This window comes from Triturus cristatus, chromosome 5_2, assembly GCF_964204655.1.
Source record: "Triturus cristatus chromosome 5_2, aTriCri1.1, whole genome shotgun sequence".
NCBI classification, from domain to species: Eukaryota; Metazoa; Chordata; class Amphibia; order Caudata; family Salamandridae; genus Triturus; species Triturus cristatus.
Genome location: NC_140588.1, coordinates 387,291,896 through 387,318,839, shown reverse-complemented (window position 1 = coordinate 387,318,839; position 26,944 = coordinate 387,291,896). Strand labels below are relative to the sequence as shown.

Here is a 26,944-nt window from a genome sequence, read left to right as displayed (position 1 = left end):
CACAGCCGCCGCCATCTTAGGTGAACCGGACGACCCAAAAGAACTTGGAGATCCTCTGGTGCACAAAGCTTCCACATCACCATCTCTTTCAATACTGCACCTCTCAGCAATTGGTATTCATTGAATCCAAGCCACGCTGCAGATTACAGCCAAACAAAAAGGGTGAACCCCCAGAAACACGGGAGCAATCTTTGATAGAGCTCCTGGAGACATCTGCCACTATTTAAAGTGAAGAAGCAAACTCAGTAAAACACCAGCTGTCTTCGATGTTCATCATACCGGACACAGACAATTTCACATGCCATCAGGAGAGGCTTGCTCTCAGTGTTTTTCCAAAATAAAGGGACCCCACAACACGGTTGTATTTTGTAGCCTTTCCAACACCCTCTGCGCTTTCACATGGCTATTCGAGGCTGTCCGTGGCCATACTAGCTGATGCTGGCCATACCTCTGGTTCTGTACCGTGGTTTGGTTGATGGTGAGGCCCACTCTTCGCCCCACTCTTCACCTAGCTGTGACGCCGGAATACTCCTGAACATCAACACGACCTCCCCTAAAGAAACTGCCCAGTGAGGAATGGGCCGTAAAGACCCCAAACAACGCCTGCTATCTTTTGATAAACCGACAGAGAAGAACAGTGAACAGGACGTCACCATGGCTGAAGGCGGCACGGACACGGCGCACACATCCAACCCGAATGCCAACCAGTCTTCCCTCATTAAAGAGCTCAGAGATGGATTCAAAGCCTTGAATGGCAGATTTAATTCCCTCGAAAAGAGGCTGGATGCCATGGGGGCCAGACTGGACATCCATGATCGCTGATTGGATACTGTAGAAGGAAGGACATCAGACCTCGAAGATGGCGCCGCGCAGTCCACCAAACGCTTGGACCAAAGGAAAAAAATCCTAAAGGACATGGCTATAAAGACTGAAGACCTTAAATCGCGCAGCAGACGCAACAATCTGTGCATTCTTGGGGTCCCGAAACTGCGAACACTGGCCGTATAGACCTCTTCGTAAGGACTCGTTCACCCCGGGATTTGTCGTAGAGCGAGTGCACCGCTCTCTGGGTCTGCGGCCCAATCCTGGCTGCCCTCCTAGACCCATAATCGCTAGAATCATGAACTTCAGAGACAGAGATACAGCTCTTCACCTGGCCCAAACGCGAGGCGAGACCTCTTGGCTGGGCTCTCCAATTGCACTATACCCCGATTCCACCACCATGGTGCAAGAAGCACGGTGAAAATACAATGGGGTGAAAGCCACCCTTCGAAACCTGGGCCTGCGAAACGGTCTATTATACCCAGCACACCTACAGGTGGATGTCAACGGCCGCTTCCGCATCTTTGAGTCTCCTACTGCAGTGCAGGAATTTTGTAAGATCTACAAAACCAACAACAACCAACAGAGAGGACCCGGACATGGTTCTTACCCTCCTCATAGCGGTTCAGTCACCAGCGCGGACCTTTTCTCGACAGAATAGTGTATTTTAATTGCTGGGTCCAACAGGCTTCTCAAAACAGGACTAGTATACGATGCTTTGACAGATCCGATATACTTGATAGGACATTTCAGTCGCTGGAGGCTTGCGGGCCGTTGCCACCTCCCTGAGAGTTACTCATGTTGTTCTGTTTTTTTATGGTAATGCATCATGTGATACATTGGCATTTACAGTTAAGATTTCTATTGGATGCGTTGAGTCATGGTTTAATGGGGTGGGTTCCTGACATCTACTGGCGTGAGGTTGGGTGGGGGATGGGAATGACTTGCAGATTTGTTTCTCTGGGGTAACATTGGGAAAAGTTGGTTGTTACACTGTGCTACACTTCTCCACTATTGTTGCATCATTCCTTCACCTCTACCAAGGTAACGAATATGTCTACTGACTTGTCAGACCACTCCCGCCTCTCCCTAATCACATGGAACGTCAGGGGCCTCAAAGACAATAAGAAAGGCAAACATGTACTTCAATACCTAAACAAGCATCACATAGACATGGCATTTCTGCAGGAAACCCACCTCCCGAAGCCCTCGGAGAGCTTTTTGCTGCCAGTTGGGGCCCACACCGCTTCTTTTCCAATTACAGCTTCTACGCTTGCGGTGCAGCGATATTAATACACAAGCGACTCCCTTTCCACCTGCATAGCTCACATTGCGATGCTGACCGCTGCCACATTATAGTGACTGGGAAACTGCTGGGTCACACCATCTCGCTAGTATGCATATATGCCCCCAACACCGACAGTCCCGAATTCTTCCACGATCTTCAAGCCCTGGTTCTCCGCATGGGTGCAGAGATCATATTGATGGGGGGGGGACTACAATCTTTTATTACACCCAACTTTAGGCAGCTCCTCAGCCGCCCCAGACACCAAGCCTAGAGCACGACGCGCACTAACAGAACTGTGTGACTTACTAAATTTATTCGATATCTGGAGACGTCGCAATCCCACGGTTAGTTCTTACATGCACTACTCGGCCCAACACAACACCTGGACCAGGCTAGACTATTGGTTATGCTCCCCAGGCTTGGCGACATGGTACACTTCCACCACGACGCTCCCTAGAACATACTCTGACCACTCCCCGGTGATATTACAGCTCCGCATCCCCAAACCTGAAGGCCATGAACGGCAATGGCGGTTTCCAGGTAGGGCTGTAAACGACGATCTCTTCTTCAATGAGAGGCTATTATCGAATATTTCGAAATAAATACGGGCTCAGTAGACTCCTGGGCAGTACTTTGGGAGGCATTTAAAGCGTTCATCAGGGGTGTCAGAATCTCAAAACATTCGGGGGTACTCAAGGATCGGAGGGCGACACTAGTTCGATTAGAGCAACAACTCAAAGCTATTGATCATGCACAACGGCATTCCCCTCACCTTGATGATACCAAGCTACACCTGTTGCTGCTCACATAATTCCACAAGGCGACCGCTGGCCGATATGGTGAGGGGGAAAGGCCCAGGCGCACTCTGGTACGTCTCCTGAAACCCCCCTATGGCAAATCTTACATTACAGAACTTAAATCCCAATCATGGCAACGCCTTATGGACATGGTCAACATCAGAGATGAATTTCTTATGTATTACAACACATATACACTTCCAAAGCCACGCACAATTCTGCCAAGCAGGAAGATTATTTTTCAGAAATAGCCCAGGTGTACCTAGAAAAATACAAGCAGGACTTCTTAACAGAGCCCTTTTCCACCGATGAGATCATTAACACAACTGAAGCTCTCAATGGCTCCACCGCACCAGGCCTTGGCAGCTTCACGGGCGATTTTTACAAAATCAATAAAGACCTACTAGCACCTAAACTGCTTGAGGGCTACAGTGAAGCCTTGGATCACGGCAAGCTCCCACCCACGCTTTGAGAAGCCGTGATTGTCCTACTCCCTAAACCTAGGAAGGACCCTCTGCAGTGCGGCTCATACAGGCCGCTATCGCTATTAAAGTTAGATTACAAAATCCTAGCCAAGACAATGGCGCTGCGCCTCTCCTTGCTGCTTGGCAAAATCATCTCTCCCGCCCAATCCGGATTTTTACCTCATCGCTCCACTTAAATTTAAGAATATTGTTTGCGGTTTTACACAGAATTAACCCCGAGACCCCGGCAGCTGCAATCCTTCTGGACACTGAGAAGGCCTTTGATTCCCTTGAATGGCCATTCTTTTTGACTGTAATGCGTAGGATGGGCGTGCCCAAGGGCTTTATCAGCCTCACTACTCTTCTTTATCTGGGTTCGACAGCCAGACTCCGTCTTAACGGCACCATGTCTCGATCCTCCTCCCTCTCACGAGGCACCAGACAAGGCTGCCAGTTATCGCCGCTGTTATTTATTTTGCCAAGGGACCCACTGGTCAGACACTTTCAGGAGCGACACTTGCAGAGAGGCCTACAGTTTCACACTGGCCCTTTGTTGGTCTCCCTATATGCGGATCATGTCATTTTATACGTTCAGGAGCCACAGGCGAATCTCGAACCCCTGATCTGGGAAATTATTAGGTTTGGACGGTTCTCAGGGCTGGGTATCAACTGGCACAAATCAGTTATCTTTCCCCATACCACTGGCACGACTCGCTGGAACTGTGAATTTCCCCTGGAATGGTGCGACGACTCGATCAAATATCTGGGCATCCATATTCATCTGGACACTGCCCAAATAATCCGTCTAAATTACGACCAAGCGGTGCTTAAATTGGAGGAGTAAGTCAAAAAATGGCTGCGGCTTCCCCTATTGATCGCCGGCCGAGTAGGGTTCATTAAAATGGTGGTACTTCCAAAATTCCTTTACCTGTTTAATAATATACCAATACCGCTTACAAACAGCTTCTTCTCGACACTGCGCACCCACCTTATAAGGCTGACCTGGGGTGGTAAGAGACCCAGGGCACAATGGGTGGTTATGACACTTCCATACAGCAGGGGCGGATATGGAGCTCCCAACTTTCAATTATACTATCTGGTAGCTCAGTGCAGCTACGCCCATTTCTGGTTCAACCCAGACGCCAGAATTCCGTATTTGTGCCTGGAGGCTGACCTAGTACTCCCTGATTCTTTAAGCACAGTTCTCCCTCGGGGCTTTACCCGCGACCCCAACAATATACAAACGGTCTCCACCACCGACTGGGCCTGGCATAAATTGATCAGACTCATGAGGGTTCCCAAACTATACTCACCTGAGCTCCCGATTATTAACAAGAACTGGATCCCCATCACAGGCGAGCGGCTGGTGCAAAACACCCTTCCTAAATACGACATCAATAAAGCCGGGGACTTATTCACCGGCGGACAGCTCTACATTATTACGGAAGAGGAGAAATTCAGAGAGGCGACTTTCATGGACAAGTTTATCCTTAACTGGTTGCGCTCAGCGCTGAGACCACACCTGCCAAACTTCCCACTAGAACCAGACTCATTCGTACCACTCTCCAGTCATCGGGAGTGCGGGGTGAGAACATCTCACGTCCAAGACGTACAGGACATGCGCTGACACCATCCCGATTGACGAAACCAGACTCCGGGGAAAGTGGGAGGCCGATTTGGGTCACTCAATCTTAGATGATCAATGGGCAGCGTGCTGTTTGCAGACGAAGGAGGTTTCTCTAAAAAGTCGTCACAAGCTTATACATTTCAAATTCCTACGCAGGCTATATGTCACTCCAGAGCAAATTCATAAAATAGACCCCTCCAGACCACACTACTGTTTGAAATGCGGGGCTCTGCATGCTGACTTTGCGCATTTCACATGGAACTGTGACAAAATTAAAACATACTGGGCAGAAAAATTTCGGGTACTGGGAAACATGGTAGACATGGACATCACTCCCACTCATGGACATCACTCCTGAAGTTGCACTAATGCGATACGTGGTCAACTTTCCGAAAGGGTGCCGAAAATTCACCGCCATGGAGCTTTTGTTGGCAAAGAGAGAGATTGCGCTCCGGTGGGGGAAAAAAAGTAGCCCTTACGCTACAAGCTTGGCTTAACAGTCTTACATACTGCAATATCAACAGCGAACTATTTAGCAGCACTTTACCCAGGACCTCCCGCCCAAAATTCATATGGGGCCCACTAAAAACATAAACAGCCGCCACACAACCATCAAGCACTTCACAACAGGAACACGGGATTGTCCCAACAGGGGTGGGTTGACAGTCACGAGACTCGTATAGCTCAACAATGCATAAATAAAGGACTCCTTCAGATCATCGACTAACTCAAACACTAAGCGATGCCTTGTGGGCCCTACTGCAAAGCACAAGATATGGGGGGGGATTGGAGAAGAATTGCTGCAATGTTATTACACGATCCAACTGATGTCAAGTTGGCTGACAACGGAGAAGTACTCTTTAAAGTCCCATTCGGGCGTTTTTTTTTTTTTTTTACAACCCTTGTTCTCATATTGTATCATACACAACTGCAATATTGACTTAACTCCTGTATTGTTACGCTTGAGAAACTGGTAAATAAAGATTTACATTTTTTTTTAACAATTTTAATTTGTTTGTACATGCATGGCTTAAAGTAAAGTAAAACAAGCATTAGAAATACATTAGGTCTCGCATTTGCTTGTTAGAGCTATTGTTGTTGAAATTGGCAATGGTTTTTACCTATTAAATACACTTGTAATAACGTTTGTTTGAATTTCTACAGACGTACAAGGAAAAGAAAAATAAAGTCACGCTGTTTCCTAAATGGGAGTAAAGCATGTTGTAACCCGAGGAAAAAAGTTTGAAGGCGGGCTAGCATGCAGAATGAATAGCATTCACACCAGTTTTATTTGTAAAAGACGAACGAAAGGTGTGCTAAGGGGAGGGGTAGAGTAAATAGATAACATGTGCAGGGTTTGGTGAAGTTGTGGCCAAAGCAGTGCTAGCAGGAGCCCACAACATGTAGGTAATAACTCCTGTATGAAACATAAGAACTACATAATTTTCAACATTTAATATGAACATGCCCCTAAGTGCCGACTACGAGAAAATAATGCTTTTGACCAGTGATATATGAGGCTGGCTAGCCTGTGTGTGTGGCACTTGACTATCTTTTATCTTTACATTCAGAGAGAATTGCGTTGGCTGTGGTCTATTCTTAATGCCATTTTCAAATGATTTAAGAAATTTAATTTCAACGAATTCTGGTGAATGCTTAAGGGACAATGCGTTACTTATGACAATATAGTGTTGAATGAAGTTGGATATATATGTTGTAACTGTGAGCACTCACAGTATAAAACGAAGTTGGATATATACGTCGAGGGAACTCTCTTGGGAGATGTATCGTCAGACGTTATAATGCAGCACTAGCACAGAGCTATTTTTTTAGAACTTTTTTTTCCATGTAACAAGCCTAAAAGTTATGGGAAAGGTGTTATGATGGCGGGGTTGGAGGGAAAAATTACAAGAGTGCCTGAATTACAGCGCGACCAGCATAGGGCCACTAATTAAGGTAAATAAATCTGAGTTCGGTGCATGCTCCACAGAACAGGAAATGAACCCAAAGGACACGCTGGCTAATTAGGAGACTACAAAGAAGTGTGCCACTTAAGCCAACCATTGGTAAGCAACAAGCGGGCTGCAACTCAAGCGCCTTATTGTAAGCAATAGTGCTAACACATGCTGCTCACGCAGGTTCAACCCTTACAAACAAATCGAAGACAGTGCCAAGCCCTAAGGCTGAGTTGGCAAACATTTAAATAAATGTCTTTGTCTCTATGGTATACCTGCCCCCTCTCCCTTCCAAGCATGCACGAGAAGCATCTCTATAAACCCTTTGCTCAACTCTAAACCATCTCAAACTCATATCTTGACTCTGCCGAACATTGTCCCCTTATCTGTAATGGTATTACACGCACGAAAGTAAAGAGTGCCACAGTCAAAGCGCGCGAGCAAGAATGTTTTCTTACTTGTGGAAAGAGATGGGCTTCTCCTTATCGTACCTGTTCCTGCAACCATAAGCTGAGGAGGACTGCACCATCTTCACAACGAGCACTAAGACTACTGCACCTTTTTACGAGAGGACGAACAACATCGCTTTGTGCATTTTTGTTTAAACGAATAACTAGTTTTTTGTTACCATTTGAAGCATCTTTATTTTATTGAGTTAAGGGAAATAGACGCCCTTCTCCGGTCACCAAAATGGCCGAAGCAGCTTCATTAGTGAATATCACGTGATTGAAAGAGATCCTTGCGTCATAGGCTGAAGCTGTTCTGACCATGTCTGTGCTGTGATTGGTGTGTTGCTTGCTCGTCCCTCCCCTTGATCAATCACGAAGTAGAGCAGAATTGTACACAAACTGCTATTACAATATCGGTATCGGACCTTCCAGAACACCAATGTATGTATAAATCGGCCGGTATTTTTGTTTAAAAAAGATGGCAACCCTAAGACCTGTCCACTTTTTTCAAGAAAATTGTCATATTCTCACTGGATTAGAAACTGCTTCGGTACACAGGAGATTCCGGGCTGTGATGTAAATCATAAAATAGTTGTGTGAGCGCAGAATATTTTACCAACACAAAACTGGGTGTAATTTTTTTTAAAAACAAGCGTCGGGCGAAGCCTCCTTCCACCAGTTTGTGAAGCAGCCCCTGCGCAGGAAACAATTACAAGTTGTTCAGCATGTATAATATTTAAAAAACACGGCACATGTAGCATCTGAGAATCGACACAAGGAGGAGGCTCAAGGTATAAAGCTACCGACTTTGGAGCTGGAGAACAGGGTTCGAGCCTGGGGTGGGCTGTATCACGTAATCACATACAAACAAGTAGTCCCTAAATGAATACATAACAGCCAGCAGTGGAACTACACTGTAGTTGGTCGGTGCTGCTTCCTGCAAAACGGAGGCAAAACCGAAGTGATGTATCGGACCACCAGCCAATCAATCAGTGAGATAAGAAGAGCAATGCCAGATGTAACCAATGCCAAGTGAGAAAAACAAATAGAAACGAAATGGGTGGAGTTTCACCACTAATACTAATTACTTGATGCCTCGTAGAGGCAACGCATGCGCGCTGCCTATGCGAGACCTAAAAAAATAGCGATATTAGGAGGTCTGGCCACAATATTTCTATTTTTTCTAAACTTTAAGCTATGTAGCACAGCAGCTCTCACCACTGCGCAAAATTTACAAAGAAAATTGACAAAGCTAATAGATCTCAAAAGGCAAAACCTATAGGTTTTGCCAATGCTTGTTTAAATGTTCTGTTTTTCACAAGTTCTTAAATGGCAATTGTTAACTTTCTCCTAAGCAATAAGTTTGCTTTTAATTGTAGTTCGCCTTCCTTTCTTGTTTGGATTTTTAATTCGCTTGTCAGCTTCTTCTGAAAGATTGTTTCATAATTTATCTTTGTCATAAAGTCTCTAAAAAATCTTAGTTTTGTACTTTCTATTATGTTAGGTTCTTTTATTCAGATTCTCATTTTTCTTAGTATTCTATTATCAGAAAGCCTGATTTTATCTGTGCCATATTTAACAGCTACACTATCGATTTGCTGTCCTACAATGTCAGAGCTACACTTTGCTCTTGCAAATAAGAGAACAACATGAACAGTTTTCTAAAGTAGATTCTTATTGGATTTTGCATGCAAAACTAAAACAAATGGACATATTTTGACAGTCTCCCAAAGGAAATGAACAGGAAATATACACCAAATCTAGGAAATGGGGCTAAGCCTTTGGCTTCGTCGATCTGGAGAAGACACTGCCCCATCAAAAATGATAACAGATTAAGATTGCCATTACCGTAAAAGCTATTATTTTGGGTGAACATTCCTCATTGTTTCTTTAGCTTTCTGTAGCTGATCCTCTATTCCCAGCCACCACATAAAAAAATAGAAGGTTTACTATGTCGGTATGATCAATGCCCCCCATTTCACCATCAGCAAGTCTTCACTTGAACAGCTGAGAATGACTCCCTAAAGATTTACCATGGGTAAGGGAGTTTGACTCCTACCTACACTGTGGAAAACACCAAGTAGATCAGTAAGCTTCAAATCATATCTGTCATCACTTTCACAGTCAAGGACAATTCAAGAGTCAAAGATTATACTCTGTGATCGGATTGGCTATGATACCACAGAATCACCGAACTTACAGCAAAAAAACAGGTCAAGACTGTATAACCCAAGAGATACTAGTGCAATTCGGTTAGACCAACACAATTTATTCTTCCATAGGTACTTTCCTGTTCTCATGCTTATCCTCTGGAGTCGAGCCAGTGTCTGTGCTTAGTTCCAACTTAGCAGTCACTGCAGCAATTAAACTTTTGACAGCGTTGAAGAAAGGCAATATTTCCAGACAACAAAACATGCTGCCCATAATATGCAGGGCATCTCAGAAAATTAGAACATTTGACCCAGAATATTAAGAAGTGCAACAAATCAGCTTTACTACTGGTATCCTGCAGTTTTCCCAAGCAGTAACAAAAAATGTAAACCACAATTATTCAGTTACTATACAAAATATTAAGGCCATCGATCTGCAAGATATGCAGATGCAACCTCTTACGAGTATGGGGATTTAGTGAATGAGAAGACAACAAGCAGGCCCCATGGGACTCCCTCAGCAGAGGAGGTAAATTAGATTAAAATTCATATTCAAGTTACGTTTTCCTCAACCAAGTACCTACATTGAGATGGGGGTATTAGCCATAATCAGAAACTTGGCAGATACAGGTGTAATCATATAATATTGGGTTGCTTTTGTTCAGAGACAAGCGAGTCATGTGATGAAGTCTGGTTATTGCAATTACTATAGCAAAAAGTCTAATTGCTTTCCAGCTAGATCTGACCTCATGCATATGTTTACACATATACATACAAATACTCATGCAGAGATCTCTTCAGTAGATCTAAATGTCTGAACGTGTGTACCTGCTTGAAGCCTCCCTGGTTACCCATTAACATGCATTTCTTCCTGGCACCATATGAATCACTAGAATTACATTCTAAATATTGCTGTACTTCAATATTTAGCTTTTAGGAGGCCAGATTTCTTCCCAAAGGAATTTATAGAGCTTTATAGAAGCAACAAGTTGGAGAATAATAGGCATGTGATTTACCGGTTTTGGACATATGCCACAATATTGAGTTCAGGATATCGACTACCACCTTATCATTAAGTAAAGTTTATCACAGAAGGGGCACTAGTGACTCTGTAGATCCAGTTAGATCTGACTGTCCATTGAAAAGCCTATTTTTTTGTTTTCTTAATAACTTTGGTACAGTCCAATGAATCTGCTCAAAAGATTTCCCAAAATGTCCATCTGATAATGGATCGGCATGGCAAGTTTCAAGTAAATATGTCAAGTGGGAGTAACTAAAAATTGTGTGGGGGTGATTGTAAAAAGTGACTTTTCAGATTTAACTTCCCATAGGATCCCTTACTTGTCGATATAGAAAAAAAGGAATTACACCAAACGAGGCATGAAGGATGAGCCTAGACAGGCAAATATAAGAAGTGCTTTGCTTGGTTTGGTGTAACTCCATTCACTACTTCTTGAGGTGTTAGCATTAAAAAAGCTTTTCTGTAACCAAGAAGCAGACCAGCTCACTAGATGGAATGACTGATAGGATAGCCTTATATATAATAGATAAAGCATTAGGAGGCTTGACTATTGACTTCTCTATAAGAAGCTGAAACATCCCTGTTGGATGGATATGAGTCGGAAGCAGTAGCATGGGCACCTGTGACGAGACTGGGGGTCAATGTACCACACACTTTGTGATCCTTTATCTTTAATGAGGTTGGGACTTTGCAAACACATGTATCTCACTTTATGTTGCTTTGTCTTTGCATAAACAAATGGGGGGGGGGGGGGAAAAGTGTTTCTGTAGAACTCAAATTAAGCTGAGCAGCAATCACGATAGAAATCTGAAACTCTCAGTATCATTTGACAGTAGTGACCATTAATTACTACTTGACATGCTCACCAGAACTAAACCTCACAAACACACATTTTCTGCTAATCAGTGATGGCATAATACATTTCAACTACAGATTTTAAGATGGAGGAACAAAATGTAACTAAAAGTATTCACTCTGCCCTCTTTACCAATGCAAAACCTCTGGTCGTTCACACTTACCAGAACTTCTCCAAGAAAGATCAATAAAGTATAAACAGACTAGTGTCAAATAAGGCTACTGTGCAATATAAAACCCTTCTTTCCAGCTAACATCCTACCTACCAATGTCCACACGACTGTATAAGCCGACACTGAGAGGAGAAATAACTACACACCAGCTTCTTAAAAACAACCCTAACCCAGCTCAAAGTCACCTTCCATGCAACAGTCTCAATTTCAGGAATCTTTACTGGCTACCTACCAGCATGTATAACATTAAAAATCCCAATGTATCATAAATAAAGCCATGCACACACAAAACTTCTGATAAACTATTTTTACTGCTGCATTGCCTGCAGCACCACCCAACTGACTCAGGAAGTCTCCAAAAGAAGGTTGGGGAAAAAAACAAGACTTCTCCATCTTTGCACAATCTATAGGCAATAATACTTCCCACCGCACCCAAAAACAAGCATTGACAAAGCCAGTAGGTTCTCCCTATGCAAGATCTTTGTTATTTATTTATTTTTTTTTTTTAATATTACACAGCGGGGCCAGCTACTGTGCTACATAGCTTAAAGTTTAAGAAAAAAAGTGATATGATGTGGCTGGAGCACTTCATAGAGTTTAACATTTAACTTTTGTTAATTATTTAACTTTAAGCAATGCACGTACAAATAAGATAAATTGTTATTTTCCCTATACTTAATATGCAGTTTATATTCTTAAACACGTGTCCATTGCAGCATGTCAAAGTGTAGCTGGATGGAACACTGAGCATGGAGAGGAGGTGGCTATATGACCAGGGCTGCTGACTTTGGAGCTGGGGAACCAGGTCCAAGTCTCTGCGCCGGCTAAACATACCATGATTTGGTGAAAATCACAATCTCCCAGTGCCTGTAAAAATTAGTGTGTCTTTGTGTAATGTAACAAACGCTCATGTAAAGCGATCCAAGTCCTTCCAGTGGACTTTGCGCTTTATAAAACAAGCTATGATGGGGGGAGGCAACTAGTGATGGGGCAAGGATGGGGCATGCAGTGAGAGGAGCGGGGTGGTGGAAGGGACAGGTCAGCAAAGAATGGGGAAGTGGCATGCCGGAAGGATGCTTGTTTCGGCTCCAGGAAGGACGTGGCAGGGCTGGAATGTTCCCATGGGGAGCAGAGTCAAAACTGATTTGCATATGGCTGGCTCCAAACTGAGGTGGCGTGATTAGCAAAAAAAGGATGGATTAAACCCAGATCTGTGACTGGGGTTGAATGTTTGATTTGTTCAGCATTCCGTCCATCATTTGTTCTTTTTGCTTTTGTCTCCCTAAGTGGGAAGGGCATGCCCAGACATGGGTACCTTGCTTATTGCGCTACTGGATTCAAGCTAGCCTGGATGATGAGGGTGATAACCCAAAATTGGTCCAAGGATGCCGTTTCCAGTCCAGGGAGGACCTGGCAAGGCAGTTCGGGCTGGACTGTTCCCGGGGGGGGGGGGCAGGGTATAGATTGATATGCATTTGGCGGGATCCAAATTGGGGTGGTCTTGTGAGCAAAAAAACGATGGATTAAATCCAGATCTGTGACTGGAGATGAATGCTTGATTTGTTCAGCATTCCGTCCATCATTTGTTCTTTTTGGGAAGGAGCATGAAGCGACGAAAGGGAGGTGGTGGAAGGGACGGGCAAGCAATGAACAGAATGCGGATGCTGGAAAGCAAAATAAATAAATAAAGTATGTTACAAATGTGCAGCCAGTGGAAGAACAATGGCCGCCGGAAGCAGTACTTGGTCCAGGCTCCACAGCAAGGATGAAGACGTGAAACCAAGCAGGAAGCTGGAGGCTGCGCTTGCCAACAGGAAGAAAGGAAATGAGAGTGCCATGGGAACCAACCAATGGTAAGCAAAGGTAAGTAATGAGCGGGCTCTAAGCCCCTTTTAAGATTTTTTTTTCATTACAAGAGATCTTGCAAGCACGCCTCAAGCGCCATGTAGGCAAAATCCAATATAAACATAAGACTAGCACCCTCTCACAACAATTAGAAATCAATGGAAGGCCCTGCTCTTCTCAATATATCTCCACCAAAACTGGTCTAAAATTGTGCTCAAGACTTTAACCTCGAATCTATTTCAACCAATCAACATGATGAATTTTCCACCTTATTTTTGTAAAGTTTCACCTATGCCCTTTAACTTTCAAGGGGTGAAACATGCGCACACTCACAAGAACTCCTTCTGCCCCTTGGAATTAGTTGTGTGCTACATAAATAACCTGAAACAAAATAAGAAAAAGTTAGGATGCCCATCTCCTGCATGCAACTGAGACTGAAGGCACATCACAGGGCAGGCGAATGGAATGATAAAGAAAGGGCCAAGAATATAACATGGCGAACCACCTGTTTATTAGTTTGAAAAGTCTCACCAACAATTGAAAAGAGAAACTTACTTCAAATTCCTTCACAAAGTAACGTGTCTCTCCTTGAATAACTGGTCTGTGGTCCAGGAGCCTAGAATGTATTTCACCGAGATCTGCAAGTGTAAAACACAGGTCTGGTTTATATGACAGGAAAAACAACAGAAAATTCCAATGTACAAGTAAAATTATATACATAAATGTTATCTGCTCATGTGCAAATGCAATGTCACCAAGAGCGAGACCCGTGATTCAACATCCACCTGATACCTCTCCACAGCTCTGCAAAACAAGTATTGGAAAAGACAATAGGTCTCGCCTTCGATTTGCCAATGCTTTCTGGTGATACTGTAGAGCATCAGCAATATGCTGTGCAGCACAGCCAAAGGTAAGGAAGAAACAAGCATTGGCATAGCCAATAGGTCTCGCTTTTGGGACCTTATAAGTGCTTATCCAGAGGTTTTGCTTTGGCCTTTGTTTTAAGCTATGCTGTAGAGCAGTGTGGCTGCTGTGCAGCATGGTGAAAAGCTATAATGAACAAGACTGGCCACATTATTTTGTAGGCACATGCATGCAACACCACATGAAATGACGCAGGCGCCTTTTTTTACTTTTCGGATCCAAAATAGAATGCAATAGTTCGCATTTGCTTGAGTTAAAGCTATTGGCATTGTAAATGATAATGTCTTTTACCCATGTGCTGTAGAGGGTGTGTAGTGGGATTATGTGAGTTGGATTGGAATTGTTAGTTTTGGGATTGTGTGGCGTGGAATTTTGTGGTGTGGACTGGAATTATGTGGCATGGTATACAGTTGAAATATGTGGATAGTAATTATGTGGTATTGAGCATATTGAAATTATGTGGAGTGGGTGTGATGGCATGTAATTATGTGGAATGGTGTTTTGGGGTGTGGAATGGAATGTAGTGGAGTGTAATTATGTGGTGTGCTGATGAATTTTGGAGCATGATGTGGAATTATGTGGTTTGAATTGGATGTATGTGGTGTTATGCAATTGTGTTGAGTTGAATTATGCGGTTTGTTGCTGAATTATGTAGTGTGGAATGTAAATGAATGGAGTTGAATTCTGTGGAACTGTGTGACGTTGAGTGAAAGAGCAATGTGATAGAGAAATAAGGGAAGGAAGGGAAGACAGGAGGAAGGAATTCAGAGATGGAAGGGAAAGAAGGAGGAAAGCTGAGAGGATGTGAGAGAGGAATTGAGGGAGGAAAGGGAGGACGGAGTGAGGAAAAAAGGATAGTAGAGAAAGCAAGAAGAAAAAAAGAAAGGACTTGGTGAAAGGCGGAAGGGCAAGGTATGAGTGACTGTTGAAATAAGGGTTGAGGAATTAAGGTTAGATATACGATTAAGGAGTGAAGAGAGGGATTAAGATCGGCAAGAAGGAAGGAGGAAAGGAGATAATGAAGAAAGATAGAGAGGCAGAGAGGATTCCAGGCAAAAGGGACAGTGGAAGTAAATAGGAAGGAAGGGTTTGAGGGAAGAAGGAATCGAGGAAGGGGGAAGAGATGGTTGAGGTAATGAAAAGTGGGATTAGGAGGGGGGTTGGGAACGAAGGAAGGAAGTAAGGAAAGAAGTAAGGGGGATTACGGAGGACAATAAGGAAGGGAGGAACAAAGGGATAAGGAAGAGAGAGAAAGAAACTGTGAAATTAGCTACTTGATAGGCAAACAACTGTCTCTTAGAGGATTAATTTTTCTGGCTGCCCGGCATTAATGTTTTTGGTAATATAATGAATGAAATATATTATGAAAGCAATCTAGAGGGAGTGACACTCCACAGCAGCTTTAAATATGTCCCCTAAAATTATACTATGCCCGTTATGTGGCGCTTACATTGCTGAGGAAGTAAACAAAACAAAACAATGTGACACTAAAAAGCAGTTTGGTTTTCTAATCGCTCGTTTATAAATAATATAGTACTTTGTATCTCAGAAAAAGTGTCCATCCTTAGTAATAAGCCAATATAGACTTGCGCTACCGGTGAGGTGGAATGTGATAGATAAATCAAAATAATGGCTAAATAGGGTCGAAAATAGCATTTACTGGGAGGAAAGTGCAACTTTTTGATGAGAAGTTGGATTGTGAATGCGCTTCCAGGAGGTTTGATGAATTCAAAACTCACAATAAGAAAATAATGCATGACAGCTCTAATTGAGCGAATTCTGCTTCCAAAATGAAGAAATGTGCAAAAAGAAAATATGCCCTGTTATACCATAGGTCCATTTCTAGTTTGATCTGCTTGGTTAAAACTGTTTCCTTGTACAGTTTTCTTAGCCTTCTGACGCATCTTATAATGTGCATTCGGTGCAGAAATATAACTAACGATAAGAGTGAGCCGCCTGTCTGAAGGTAGATTTTGATACACTTTCTATTATTCAACCGACATGTGAGCAACTCACATTTGAAATTCTGCCAATGGAAAGCTACCTTTTATTTTATTGAGAAAGTTTGATACATATTTTATAACATGCTGCATTTGTGATAAATTGACATAAAATAAGCAGAGGACCATGCCACCTGGTGAAAAATAGAAAGAAAAGAAGTAGCACAGGAGTGGAGAGCATGTGATGCAACGGCAAGAATGCTGACTTGAGAGCTTTGGATCCCTGTTCGATTCTCGGTGGCGCAACATTCTGTGATTCTGGGTAAATCAATTCATGTCTCAGGGTGTTAAGTTGGGCAGTATAAATCTGCAGGATCTTGTACTATATTATACCTCATTGCTCACGTATTCCATGGAAGGTGGCTGCTATATGGGAAAGTGGGAGCAGTCTTCATTTCTTTCTTCAATGCTGAATGAAAAAGCTGTTCTCAGAGCAGGACCCATAACTGAATGATTCTAAATAGGCTACATCCTGATTGTATGCAGTCAGGTTGTATGTTTCCCTGCCCACTCTGTCTGCACACTCTGAGCTGAATCAAGGTGCGAGGCAAAGCAGGGAAATGGTCATGATGGGGAATGAGAAGAGAAGCAAACCTGACCCCGCAAGCAAATCCATGATCCCCTGTGTATCCGGAGCACCCGCGACAGATAAGAAACCCAGCCACAGGGTGTGCAGGCAACTCCAATGATTCGGAAAACGGGATCAAGCCACAGAGAGACCGTCCCTAAAAACAAACTCATCCTACCCTCGAGTCTCGAGACAGAAGCCAGTATCTGGCGCATAATCGGTTTATTTAAAGGGAGGTAAAATAAGCTCAAAGCAAACAAACATGAAGAAAATAATTATGAAACCAAAAAGCTGATGCACAGCTAAGGTAACATATCGCCCACTTTGAATTCCCGTTGGAGCTGGGAAACGAAAAAAAAAAAAAACATACACTGAGAACAGTCTCACCATTCCTCAATAAGCACTCAATTGTTTTTGTTGCGGAAAATGTCTCCACCTCCAGGTTTCGCAACAGACAGTGCAATGGAGGGGGCATATAGTTTAAGGTGAAACAGATCTATTTCACACTTAACATTACAGTGTTGAAACGTAGTGAGGACGCAGTTCCGCTTGTGTCTGCAAGGCAGCAGGAAAACAGAACAAGAGGGATAATAAATAGGGGCAGTTAGATTTGGAAGAACCATGTTATTAGTGCTTCCTGAAAGTTTATCGGTCTTGCAACGCCATGTCTCTTGGCAAAAGGCTAGGCATGGCCTTTGAGCTACATGCGCCTGACTGGAGAGTTTCGCATAAATGGCCATGACATTCTTTGTGGAGTGCACCATATCTGCGAAAAACCTGAAAATGATTGGCCAGGGGACGTAGTGACTCCTCCAGAAGTCAGAACAAAGCGAAATCAGCAATTGTAACTTTAAAGAAAGAACAGAGGGAGTGTAGTTCCTTGAGTATTCCTTTAAAGTTATGCGTCATCAAATCCCTTGACGCCAATGGCCCTGAACTGGTTGATAGCGCTGTGATGTTACTAATGACCTCTAGGCACTAAAAGTCAGGCCCGCCCAAGTAGTTAACTTTCCTTCCAGCAGATGAGCCCAGCGGAGATCACCAGAGAACAGGAGAGAATGTGCAGCCAAAAGGAAAAAGCGACATTTGTAAAAAAAATGCTCTTTAACGTCACAGCTCAGCCGCTAAATAATAAATTACAAAAATTACAAAAAATACCAGCAGCTGAAAGAGAAAACAATACCTTGGGCTGCGTGGGAGGAGCAGAAGCAACACGCGGTCGCAGATGGGCGAAAGCAACATGGGATCCGTGGATGGGAGGAGCAGAAAAAGCAAATGAGTGAGAGAGCGCAATGTGGAACACTCGTGCTTGTGCTAGCTTGCCCCTAGCGGGAGCAGCAGCACGCGACCACGCTAATTAAAAACAGATGGTCGGCCCGCGCTGCTCTCTCCCACAAAGTGGATGCCACCACAAGCACGAGTGTGCTTGAAAAGGAAATGACCGATTTCTAAAGGTCATCTCCTAGTGCAGTGCATGCATGCTGCCTAGGCGAGACCTAAAGAAAGGGGGGCGGGGGGTGGGGGGGGGGGGGGAGCTGCAGTGGCCATATAATTTTGTTGGCACATGCATGCGCCTACAATGGTGTTTTCTTTTTTATTTTATTTACCAATCTAAGATGATTCAGTACATTAATGTTTAAAAAAAATATTTGGGCAAAAGTCCTTTTTTTGAAGGCCGAGGTGGTGGCAATAATTTCATGTCTAGTGTAAAAAAAAAAAGGGGGCCATGTGGGCAATTGAAGACTGTGTGGGGGATGCAACAGGGGCTGGGCTGTGGGAGGGGAATACAAGAAAGCAACTAAGAGGTCAGGGAAGCTCGGAGTTTTGCAGGGAAGAGAAGTACCTGAGAGAGCTTGCAACATGACAAAGTCAGGAACACGCACCGCAGGAGGAGGGCTACTGGTGGGCTGAAGAAGCACTCGTGAGAGAGAGACCTGGTAAAGAAATCGACTCTCATGGACTGCTTACGTAAAAAGAAGTTTCCTAAAGTGAGCAGTGGAAGGATAGAAGTAAGCCAATCAGAGAGATGATAAAGCTAATATGCTCCAGGGGAAGGACACACACACACACACACACAAGAAGACACGCTAGGACAAGGAAAGCCATAGATTAAGAAGTAAGCAAATGAGAATGACAATAAAGCAAACAGCTGGTAAGCAATGGGTGGGCTGTAAGCTTTTCCAAGTTCTTAGTAAGCCCAAAACAGGTCTTTTGCAACCAGACAACTTGCACTCTCAGGTGGGCCTGACCTAAAAATACCTGTGCACACAAATGCTAAACAAGCATTTGCAATACAATAGGTCTCGCATTACTGATAGTTTACGGTATTGGCATTGCAAATAATAATGCAACACCAACAGCTCATACTTTCAGTAATAGGGAGACCTAGTGCATTGCAAATGCTTGCGTAGTGAGCCAGGAACCAGCATTATTTGTCTCAGTGCAGTACCGCAAGCTGCTTGCTCCTAAGAAGTGCCTAGTGAGCAAGGCACCAGCACTGCCTGTCTAGGTGCAGTACAGCAAGCTGCTCCTGGAGGTCCTTAGTGTGCAAGGCACCAGCACTGCATGTCTACAAAGTTGGAGTTACTGGCATTATAAATGACAATGTTATTTACCTGCCCATGTTGCAGGGAGTTGGACCATAAGTGGCCAAAAGGGGAACTCTTTTGGTCACACATGGTACTGCACCCTGCAGAAGATATGGTAAACCCACCCTACCCATAATGCATTGCATGCAAGACAGTGCTACGAGTACATTCAAATAGCTATGTCCATATAAACAATTAGTAGCTTTGAAATGTGACAAAAGAATTATTACATTAATTTCGGATTAGCTTGTACTCTGTGTGGAGCCGATGAAGGGAAATTTATAGATGGCCTCATATAAATGTGAGATGTTCTAGTGACTTAAGTAACCACTGCCAGCCTAGCTTAAGACCAAGTGTGTGTCCTGCCTGTAGCCATTTAATTAAATAGTGCCTTGAGTAACAACACATGTAAAAGGGGGTGTCATCATGGGAGGTTACAAGAAGAGACATGGCGGTACTAAGGAGGGACTACTAAGCCTATTGACCAATGAAAAGCCACCATTTACAAAGGACAGGGACAGGAGCCAATTAAACAGATGGGCGGAAAGTGGGCGGCGCTTTGTGCCCATATCCTGCATACAGCATGTCTCAGAGACATCGCAGGCGCTGCCTAGGCGAGTGATAAAAAGGTGCAGATGAGACTACTCCTTTTTACCTTTCATTTCCAACTGCCTCAAGTACTCATTTCATTTTAGAAGCATTACAGTGAAAAGACAACATACCTAATGCTGTAATATATGATTAACTTTACATAACATATTTGTTCCCATGAATGCTGTCTAGGGTACACATAGAATTGGGTAATCTTTGGCACATATGTGGCTAATGAAAGAATGAATGATTGACAAAATGGAAAGGTGAAATGGTGGGTATCAGTGGGTGGAGGGAAGTATGAAAGAAAGAATGAATGAATGGATGAATGGATAGATGCTCGGATGGAAGAGCCAAAGAAGCTCTTCCAAGGAGGGCCGGGTACACTTGCTTCTCTTCCTTTATGTCATCAGAGCTTTTAGTTCAAAGTGGGGGGTTTTTCAATTTTCTGGGTACTTGCTTGTTGCCATTTAACTGCACATCATACCACATGGCAATGCGCTACATCACACCTCACAACAATACATCACTCTATTATACGCCACATAGTAAAAATATCAATGATCAAAATATAATCAAAGCAAGTTTATGCTGGGAAGTATAGCTTGACTATGCCTAACTCCACATCTGTGTACCTTGCAACAACGTCTCTTATCACCCTGATGCAAAACACTATAGCTACAAAGAGTTGAAAAAAGCTCAGTTCAACATACCAGCACACCAGTTAGTTCACCCTCCTACTACAACACACCCAAAAGACAGCACCACGCCACACTGTAGGCACACTGCACCATCAGCTACCATATCACCACAAAATCCCACACTACCTTAAATTCCACCTTCACCCATTTCTCCACATACCATCCACAAAACCCTCTGTACCACCTCGCTAGATCACACAATACAGACACCAGTGTCAATTCTGCACTCCACACCAGAAGCAACACTCCATTTGTAAAGCACATCACAACACACAGAGTCCCCATCTCAGGACTCAAACCACAAAACAGATAGTTCATCCTACCACAACAAGCCATAATTACCAATGTGTGTCTTTGGTGACCAATTCACCTCGAACATGAGATGACGTGCAATAAAACATCGCACATGAATCTTGAACGTTAACATATGCTACGCATTTGCTCTCAGGATCCAACACCTTAATTAATTGATACCACAAATTTGTGACTATACCATCTTGCAGGCAGCAGTGTTAGAACTTTGACATGCTTAAATAATAGTAGCCTCTGAGATACAATACTATTGGAGAACCAAAAAAGACACTAAGGAAGCAATTTCCAAAGAACGAGGAATCCTAAAGCAGAAAGTCTACAGCAAAAGGGTTCCAGGAACTAAATATATGTTAAAAGGAAACAAAGGGACTGTGAATCCTACCAACTATGTTCACATGGACAGGTAACTCAGTGAGAGCATATAAGGACTACTCACGGAAAGCATTCCAACAACCATGAGCCACAGATCAATTTAGGTAAGATGGTTGATTCTTACATTGAAGAAATCACAACATATCACAACCAACAGCATTGGCCTTACCATCGCTATATCAATTATAACAGAGAAAATGTAACCTACAAAGCAGCAGCAGCATTTCCCATCTAGTAAACATTTACTGAGACCCTTAGAGAGAGCAAGAGTCATGGCGCTTATTTAACATCTACTAAGATCCCAAATTCAAAATATAACATCATCACATGTTGCACAGGTTCAGGAAAGGATCTCAAGATCCGAAGCCTTATTGTGATACTCCCTACAGATACAATCTGTATATCTCCCGCACAAGTATGGATGGCAGGTTGCAAAACTCACCTCCCAACAAAGCATGTTCTAAAGGGAAAACCCTCGCCCTCCAAACAAAATAGCACATTCGCTGAGGCTAGAGCTGGTATCCAGACACTCAATCAGAAGGCCTATCATGGGCAGAACTACAATCACAGCCCATTTACCTGCAGCAACAAAAACTTAGAGGTCCAATAAGTGCCATGTGTGCTTTATAAAATTGCTTAACATAACAAGAGGAAGCATTGACAAAGGCAATAGGTCTTGCCCATGAGAGCAATTGACTTTTGCATTGTTTTGTAGCCATGCTGTACAGCAGAGCGGCTGCTTTGCAGCATGGCTAAAACTAATTGAAACAAGCATTGGCATAGCCAATAGGTCTTGCCTTTGGAACCTTGTACATGTTTATCCATGCAGCACATTATCCTGGGTGCTACAACATCTACTGCTCTTTAATGTGGAAGCTTTGATACTACAAAGCATATTATAGAACTACATTAAGAAGTACTTATATAAAGTGTTATTTTTGTATAACTGGTAGTCTGAACTCACATATATTGAAGTGCTTTCATGCACTATGTGAACTTGCAGCAGAACCTGGTCCAGAAAAAGCAAACACAACTGCAATGCTGGCTATGGAATCACACATGCGGGGGAGAACTAACATCACATTGGCAATTCAAAGACTGTTAACGGGGGGCTTTATGTGCCTCTTGTCCAAAGCCTGACACTCTGGCCCTTGAAATGTCTACATGGAGTATATATTGAGATACCAAAGGGATTAAATGGTGAAATACAATACCAGTGGCCAGTATGTGGGTGCGGTTTATTTCAGCAACAAATACCAGTAATATGGCGGTTTTACACAAATAACTTCTGAGCACCTACAATCACATAGAGGTAAAAATATTGCTGTACAACCCCTAGAGCCTTTTAGACCCTAAGAATGCACCATTGATTGTCCCTGACAAAAGAACCAGAATTTCCAAATTTTGTTTAGTCCGCCGGCCCAGTGTGTTTAAAATGAAGCGTTTTTCACCCATTCTGTTACAACTCCTTTAGAAAAACCCTAAACCCCTGTAAAGAATATGTAGCTGACACCAATGGTAGTGGCCTGTGTTACATTATTGACTAAATATTAGCTCAGAAAGAACGTCTCTTATTACGCAGTGTGCCACAAGAGTGAAAGGACCCCGCAAGTAATTGTCTAGGGCTCTGAAGAAGCCCACCCTCGTTCAAATTGTTAGTCCCCCACTAATGTTTGTGTCTAATTGTGCCCCTGACAGCAGAGGCATTGTTTTAAACTCTGGATTGAGACCCGCGTGCACAATTGTGTACACACAAAAAAATCAAGGATGACTGACAATGCAGAGCTCTAGGGCCATGTAATCTATGCCCGACCCCGGAAAGCATCTTTGACCCCGGAAAGAGTCTTTGACCCCGGAAAGCGTCTATCTGTACTGTATGATCCTTGGCCACGAGTGAAGAATAACCCACGCATGCCACACCTGCCGGAAGGGTCACCATTATCACATATGGTGGACAGCATGGAAAAGTATTTACAGCTGCACAGTAATTAGTGTGGGCAGAGGGAAAACACTAAGAAATTATGCTATACATAGCCCTGCAATGAGGATAGGTGGGGAGGCAAGTGGAATGGAGAGGGGTGCGGGCGGGGTGAGTGGGCAGGGAAGGGGGGATGCAGCCCGAGTGAACCAGAGACAGCAGGGAGAGAGGAAGAGGGGAGTAAGTGTTTTTAGCAAGTTGGACAAGGCAGGAAAGTGGAAAGTTGTGAATGCAAAAAAAGATGCAGTGGTGTTGAGAAAAGGAAGGACGTAAAAGGCGGTGGGATTTCAGCGAGTTGGTGATAGCAGGGAAAAGGTGGGAGAGAACGGATAAGGGTAGAGGGGGAGTAAAAGAGGTGAAGCTGGTGAAAGATAAGGAGTGAGGGGTTGAAGGTGAAGCGGGGGGAGATTGAAAAGGGAGACTTCAGAGCGATAGTATACAGAAAAGAAGTGATGTTGGAGTGAAAGGAGTTTGAAAGTAGATCAAAGTAACTAGAGTGTGTGAAGAGGGGGCAAGGTAGACAAGCGCACGCCTCGCGCTGAAAGTAAAAAAAAAAAAAAGTTTGACGAGGAGAGGAGGAGGCAGCAAGGGGAGGAGAGAGAAGAGGGGGCTTGCTCCTGTTTCCCTTGCGGGAGCGAGCAGGAACCATCTGTTAATTACAAACAAATGGATTCAAAGCTCGCTCCCGCAAGGGAATCGCCAAACGTGCACGCGTTGCCATTGAAAGCAATGCAAAGCGTGCACGTTTTCGGCAGAAAAAGGGAATCGATTACTAAAGATCTCCTCCTACGCAGCGCATGCGCGCTGCATAGGCAAGACCTAAAAAGCATTACGACGCATCTACGACTAATGCACTTTTTATTAAACTGCATTAGCGCTGGGTGCATCATAGTCCTTTTTATATTATTATGGCTACACAAGATTGCCAAAGTTGGCAATGCTCATGCTGTATAGCATGAACAAAAGGCAATGGCAGAGCCAATAGTCTCAAAGACAAGAGATATTGGCTGTGCCAATGCTTGTTGGCTCTCAGCACAACACACTTGTGATTCTAAACAAATCAGTTAATCTTCCCATGCGTGAGAAAGAAAAAGAAATACGACATTTCATTAAAAAATTCTATTGCATGAAGAAAGCAATATCACCCATGCCTTAGAGAAAATACATTTACAGCAAATAACATATGTTGTCTCAATAAAAGCAGATAATATCTGTTGTTACAATAAATATTCATCTGAAAGGAGAAAAGGGCTTCTTTGAAGTCCATATGGCATAATAAAACATAGCTACAAATGGCAAGAGGTTTAACAAGGAGGACCGGGAAGAAGAAAAAATAAAAATATACCTCAGTCACAGTACTTGGCCCATACTTCAGCCAAAAGAAGGGGAAGTGAAACAGGCACACACTGGCCTATTAGAAAGCAGAAAAGAAGAGTAGCAATGAAGCCAACGAATGGTAAGCAATGGGCATTGGGCAGGTTGCAAGCCCTTTCGTTGTATGTCATGTCTCTTGCAAGCGAGAGTGCATGCACAGTCGCAGGCGTGACCTTAAATGGGGAAAAGGATCAAACAACGGTGTACACAGACGGCAACAGCCAAACACGAGATCATCATCTTTGCCTTGTCCTACAGCAACAGTGTCGATACAAGTAGCATTGCAACACCATCTAGGTCTTGTCCTACAGCAGCAGCGCCGATATAAGTAGCGTTGCGTTTAGTCAGGTAGCCCGTGTGCCTTTTCTAAGCATGTGGAACTGCTATTTGCCATAGCAGAATTGCTATTCAAAACAGAAATAAAACTGAAAACATACGACGGGGAGGTGCTGAAAGCCTGCAGATTGCTAGGTGAACACACAGCAACCAGCACGGAGTAAAGTCACTATAGTCCGATCTACGAGTCAACAGCCACGCTGGACAGTAAATGCTAAAACATAGGGAGGTATTGCGCTGAAGCTAAAAGATCGGTTTTTAGTATAAACATCTAAGAATCTCAAGTGGGACGGGCGAGCAACTGGCAGAGGCACTTACATGTATTCAACCCGAAAATGCAGTAAACGCTTCAGGGGCTCACTGCCTCTTCAGCTCACAAAGTGCCTGGTTTGTTTACACACTGCCCCAAAAATTCTCAGTCCCATCTCACACACCACCTCCTCTGTTCCCTGTCCTCGCTGCTCTCACTTTTAACAGAATCTGCTAATTCTTCCAATAATATTAGGTCTCGTGAATGTCTTCAGAAACTTATGGGTCTTTTATCATTGCCACCTAAAGTTTCTCAAGTTGCCAGGTTCATTGCGTGGACACTGAAGTACAGGAATGCATGCTGCACCCACCTTTAATGATAATCTGGGCGGAGGTCCCTGGCGAAGTGAGAGGGTCCCATTTCTTTATGGTGTGCAGGGGTGACCCGCTCATACTGACCCAGTTCTCAATCTCCAAACCCCGGCAGTGATTCTGTGTCGCTAATCTTCTCTCTTGCATCTATTGTTTGCTTTCTGGTCAGCATCAGATCTTTAGCTCCAAGGAGTAAAAGTGAAGCCTCAGAAACGCACCGAAGTCACAAGACACCTTCAATAGAGAAACGTTATGCTGAAAACTACTTCCTGGAACTCAGACGTAAGGCAGCTCTTGATTGCAAGAAGGAATGTGGCATTGATTGGTAGCTGTAAGCTGCATGTTTATTCGTCAGTTTATTCGTTTGTGTGGCCTGCGTCAGAGCATGCGGAACGTATTGTGAGAGGTCCAAATATGAAAGCAAAAGCCATTCTTTAAGAGAGTTTTATTTTAATATGGAATATCAGAGCATTGTGAATTCTTTTTCATTGTTATGATATGGTTAAGTATTGCGCGCAAAGGCTAAAACGCGCTTTAAACCGATTGGGAGCCGGTTGGTCAATTATTTAAAAACAAAAATGCGAGACTTTTATTTAATTTTCATTTTTACCGGTTCCACTGCTAGCTACTCAAGCGGGACAAGATTTTTATTTGCTTCTTCGTACATGTAGTCCCGCTTTATAATGGTTATAAAGGCACCAGTGGTCGAAGAGGCCAGGATTTGCTGGGTACGACCTGCTCATGCCTTTCCATTTATTTTTCAAAAAAAGTTCGCAGGACTTTACGTGGGATTATAAGCATTGACAAAGCCAATAGGTTTTGCCTAGGCAATAGCTATTGTTTTTCCCAATGATTTTAGCCACTTTGTAGCATAGCTGCAAAGTTTCCATTTCCATGCAGGATGTGCTGCTCCAGTCCAGATTTTTTCCTTTTAATTCGGGGACTCAAAGTCCTGTTTTATAACAGCATAATCAAGGCTACAAGTCTCAGAATTCAAAGAAAAAGTACTGAACTGAAGCAACACAGCACACGGAACTTGGCAGGGCAGTTCTAGAGCAGCATGGCTAAAAATGTGCTATGGGATGGCCAGCGCTGGCAGCCTCATAGTAGACAAAACGGACAACAGAAGGGAA

At 43.5% G+C, this 26,944-nt stretch overlaps 1 protein-coding gene across 2 annotated transcripts in view; it reads right to left on the bottom strand.

Moving 5' to 3' along the window:
• The window catches only part of BLOC1S5 (biogenesis of lysosomal organelles complex 1 subunit 5), a 222,115-nt gene extending 195,987 nt beyond the window's left edge, over positions 1-26,128 (bottom strand). Inside the window, exons 1-2 of one of the 2 annotated variants that reach the window (XM_085607245.1) lie at positions 25,811-26,128; positions 14,002-14,084 (exon numbers count right to left, since the gene is read on the bottom strand). In XM_085607245.1, the coding sequence (XP_085463371.1) occupies positions 14,002-14,084; positions 25,811-25,958 (231 nt within the window). In that variant the 5' untranslated portion in view covers positions 25,959-26,128. The remainder of the gene's footprint in view (positions 1-14,001; positions 14,085-25,810) is intronic. The other variant, XM_085607247.1, reaches the window with a different exon arrangement.
• Between the last annotated feature and the right edge of the window lie 816 nt (positions 26,129-26,944).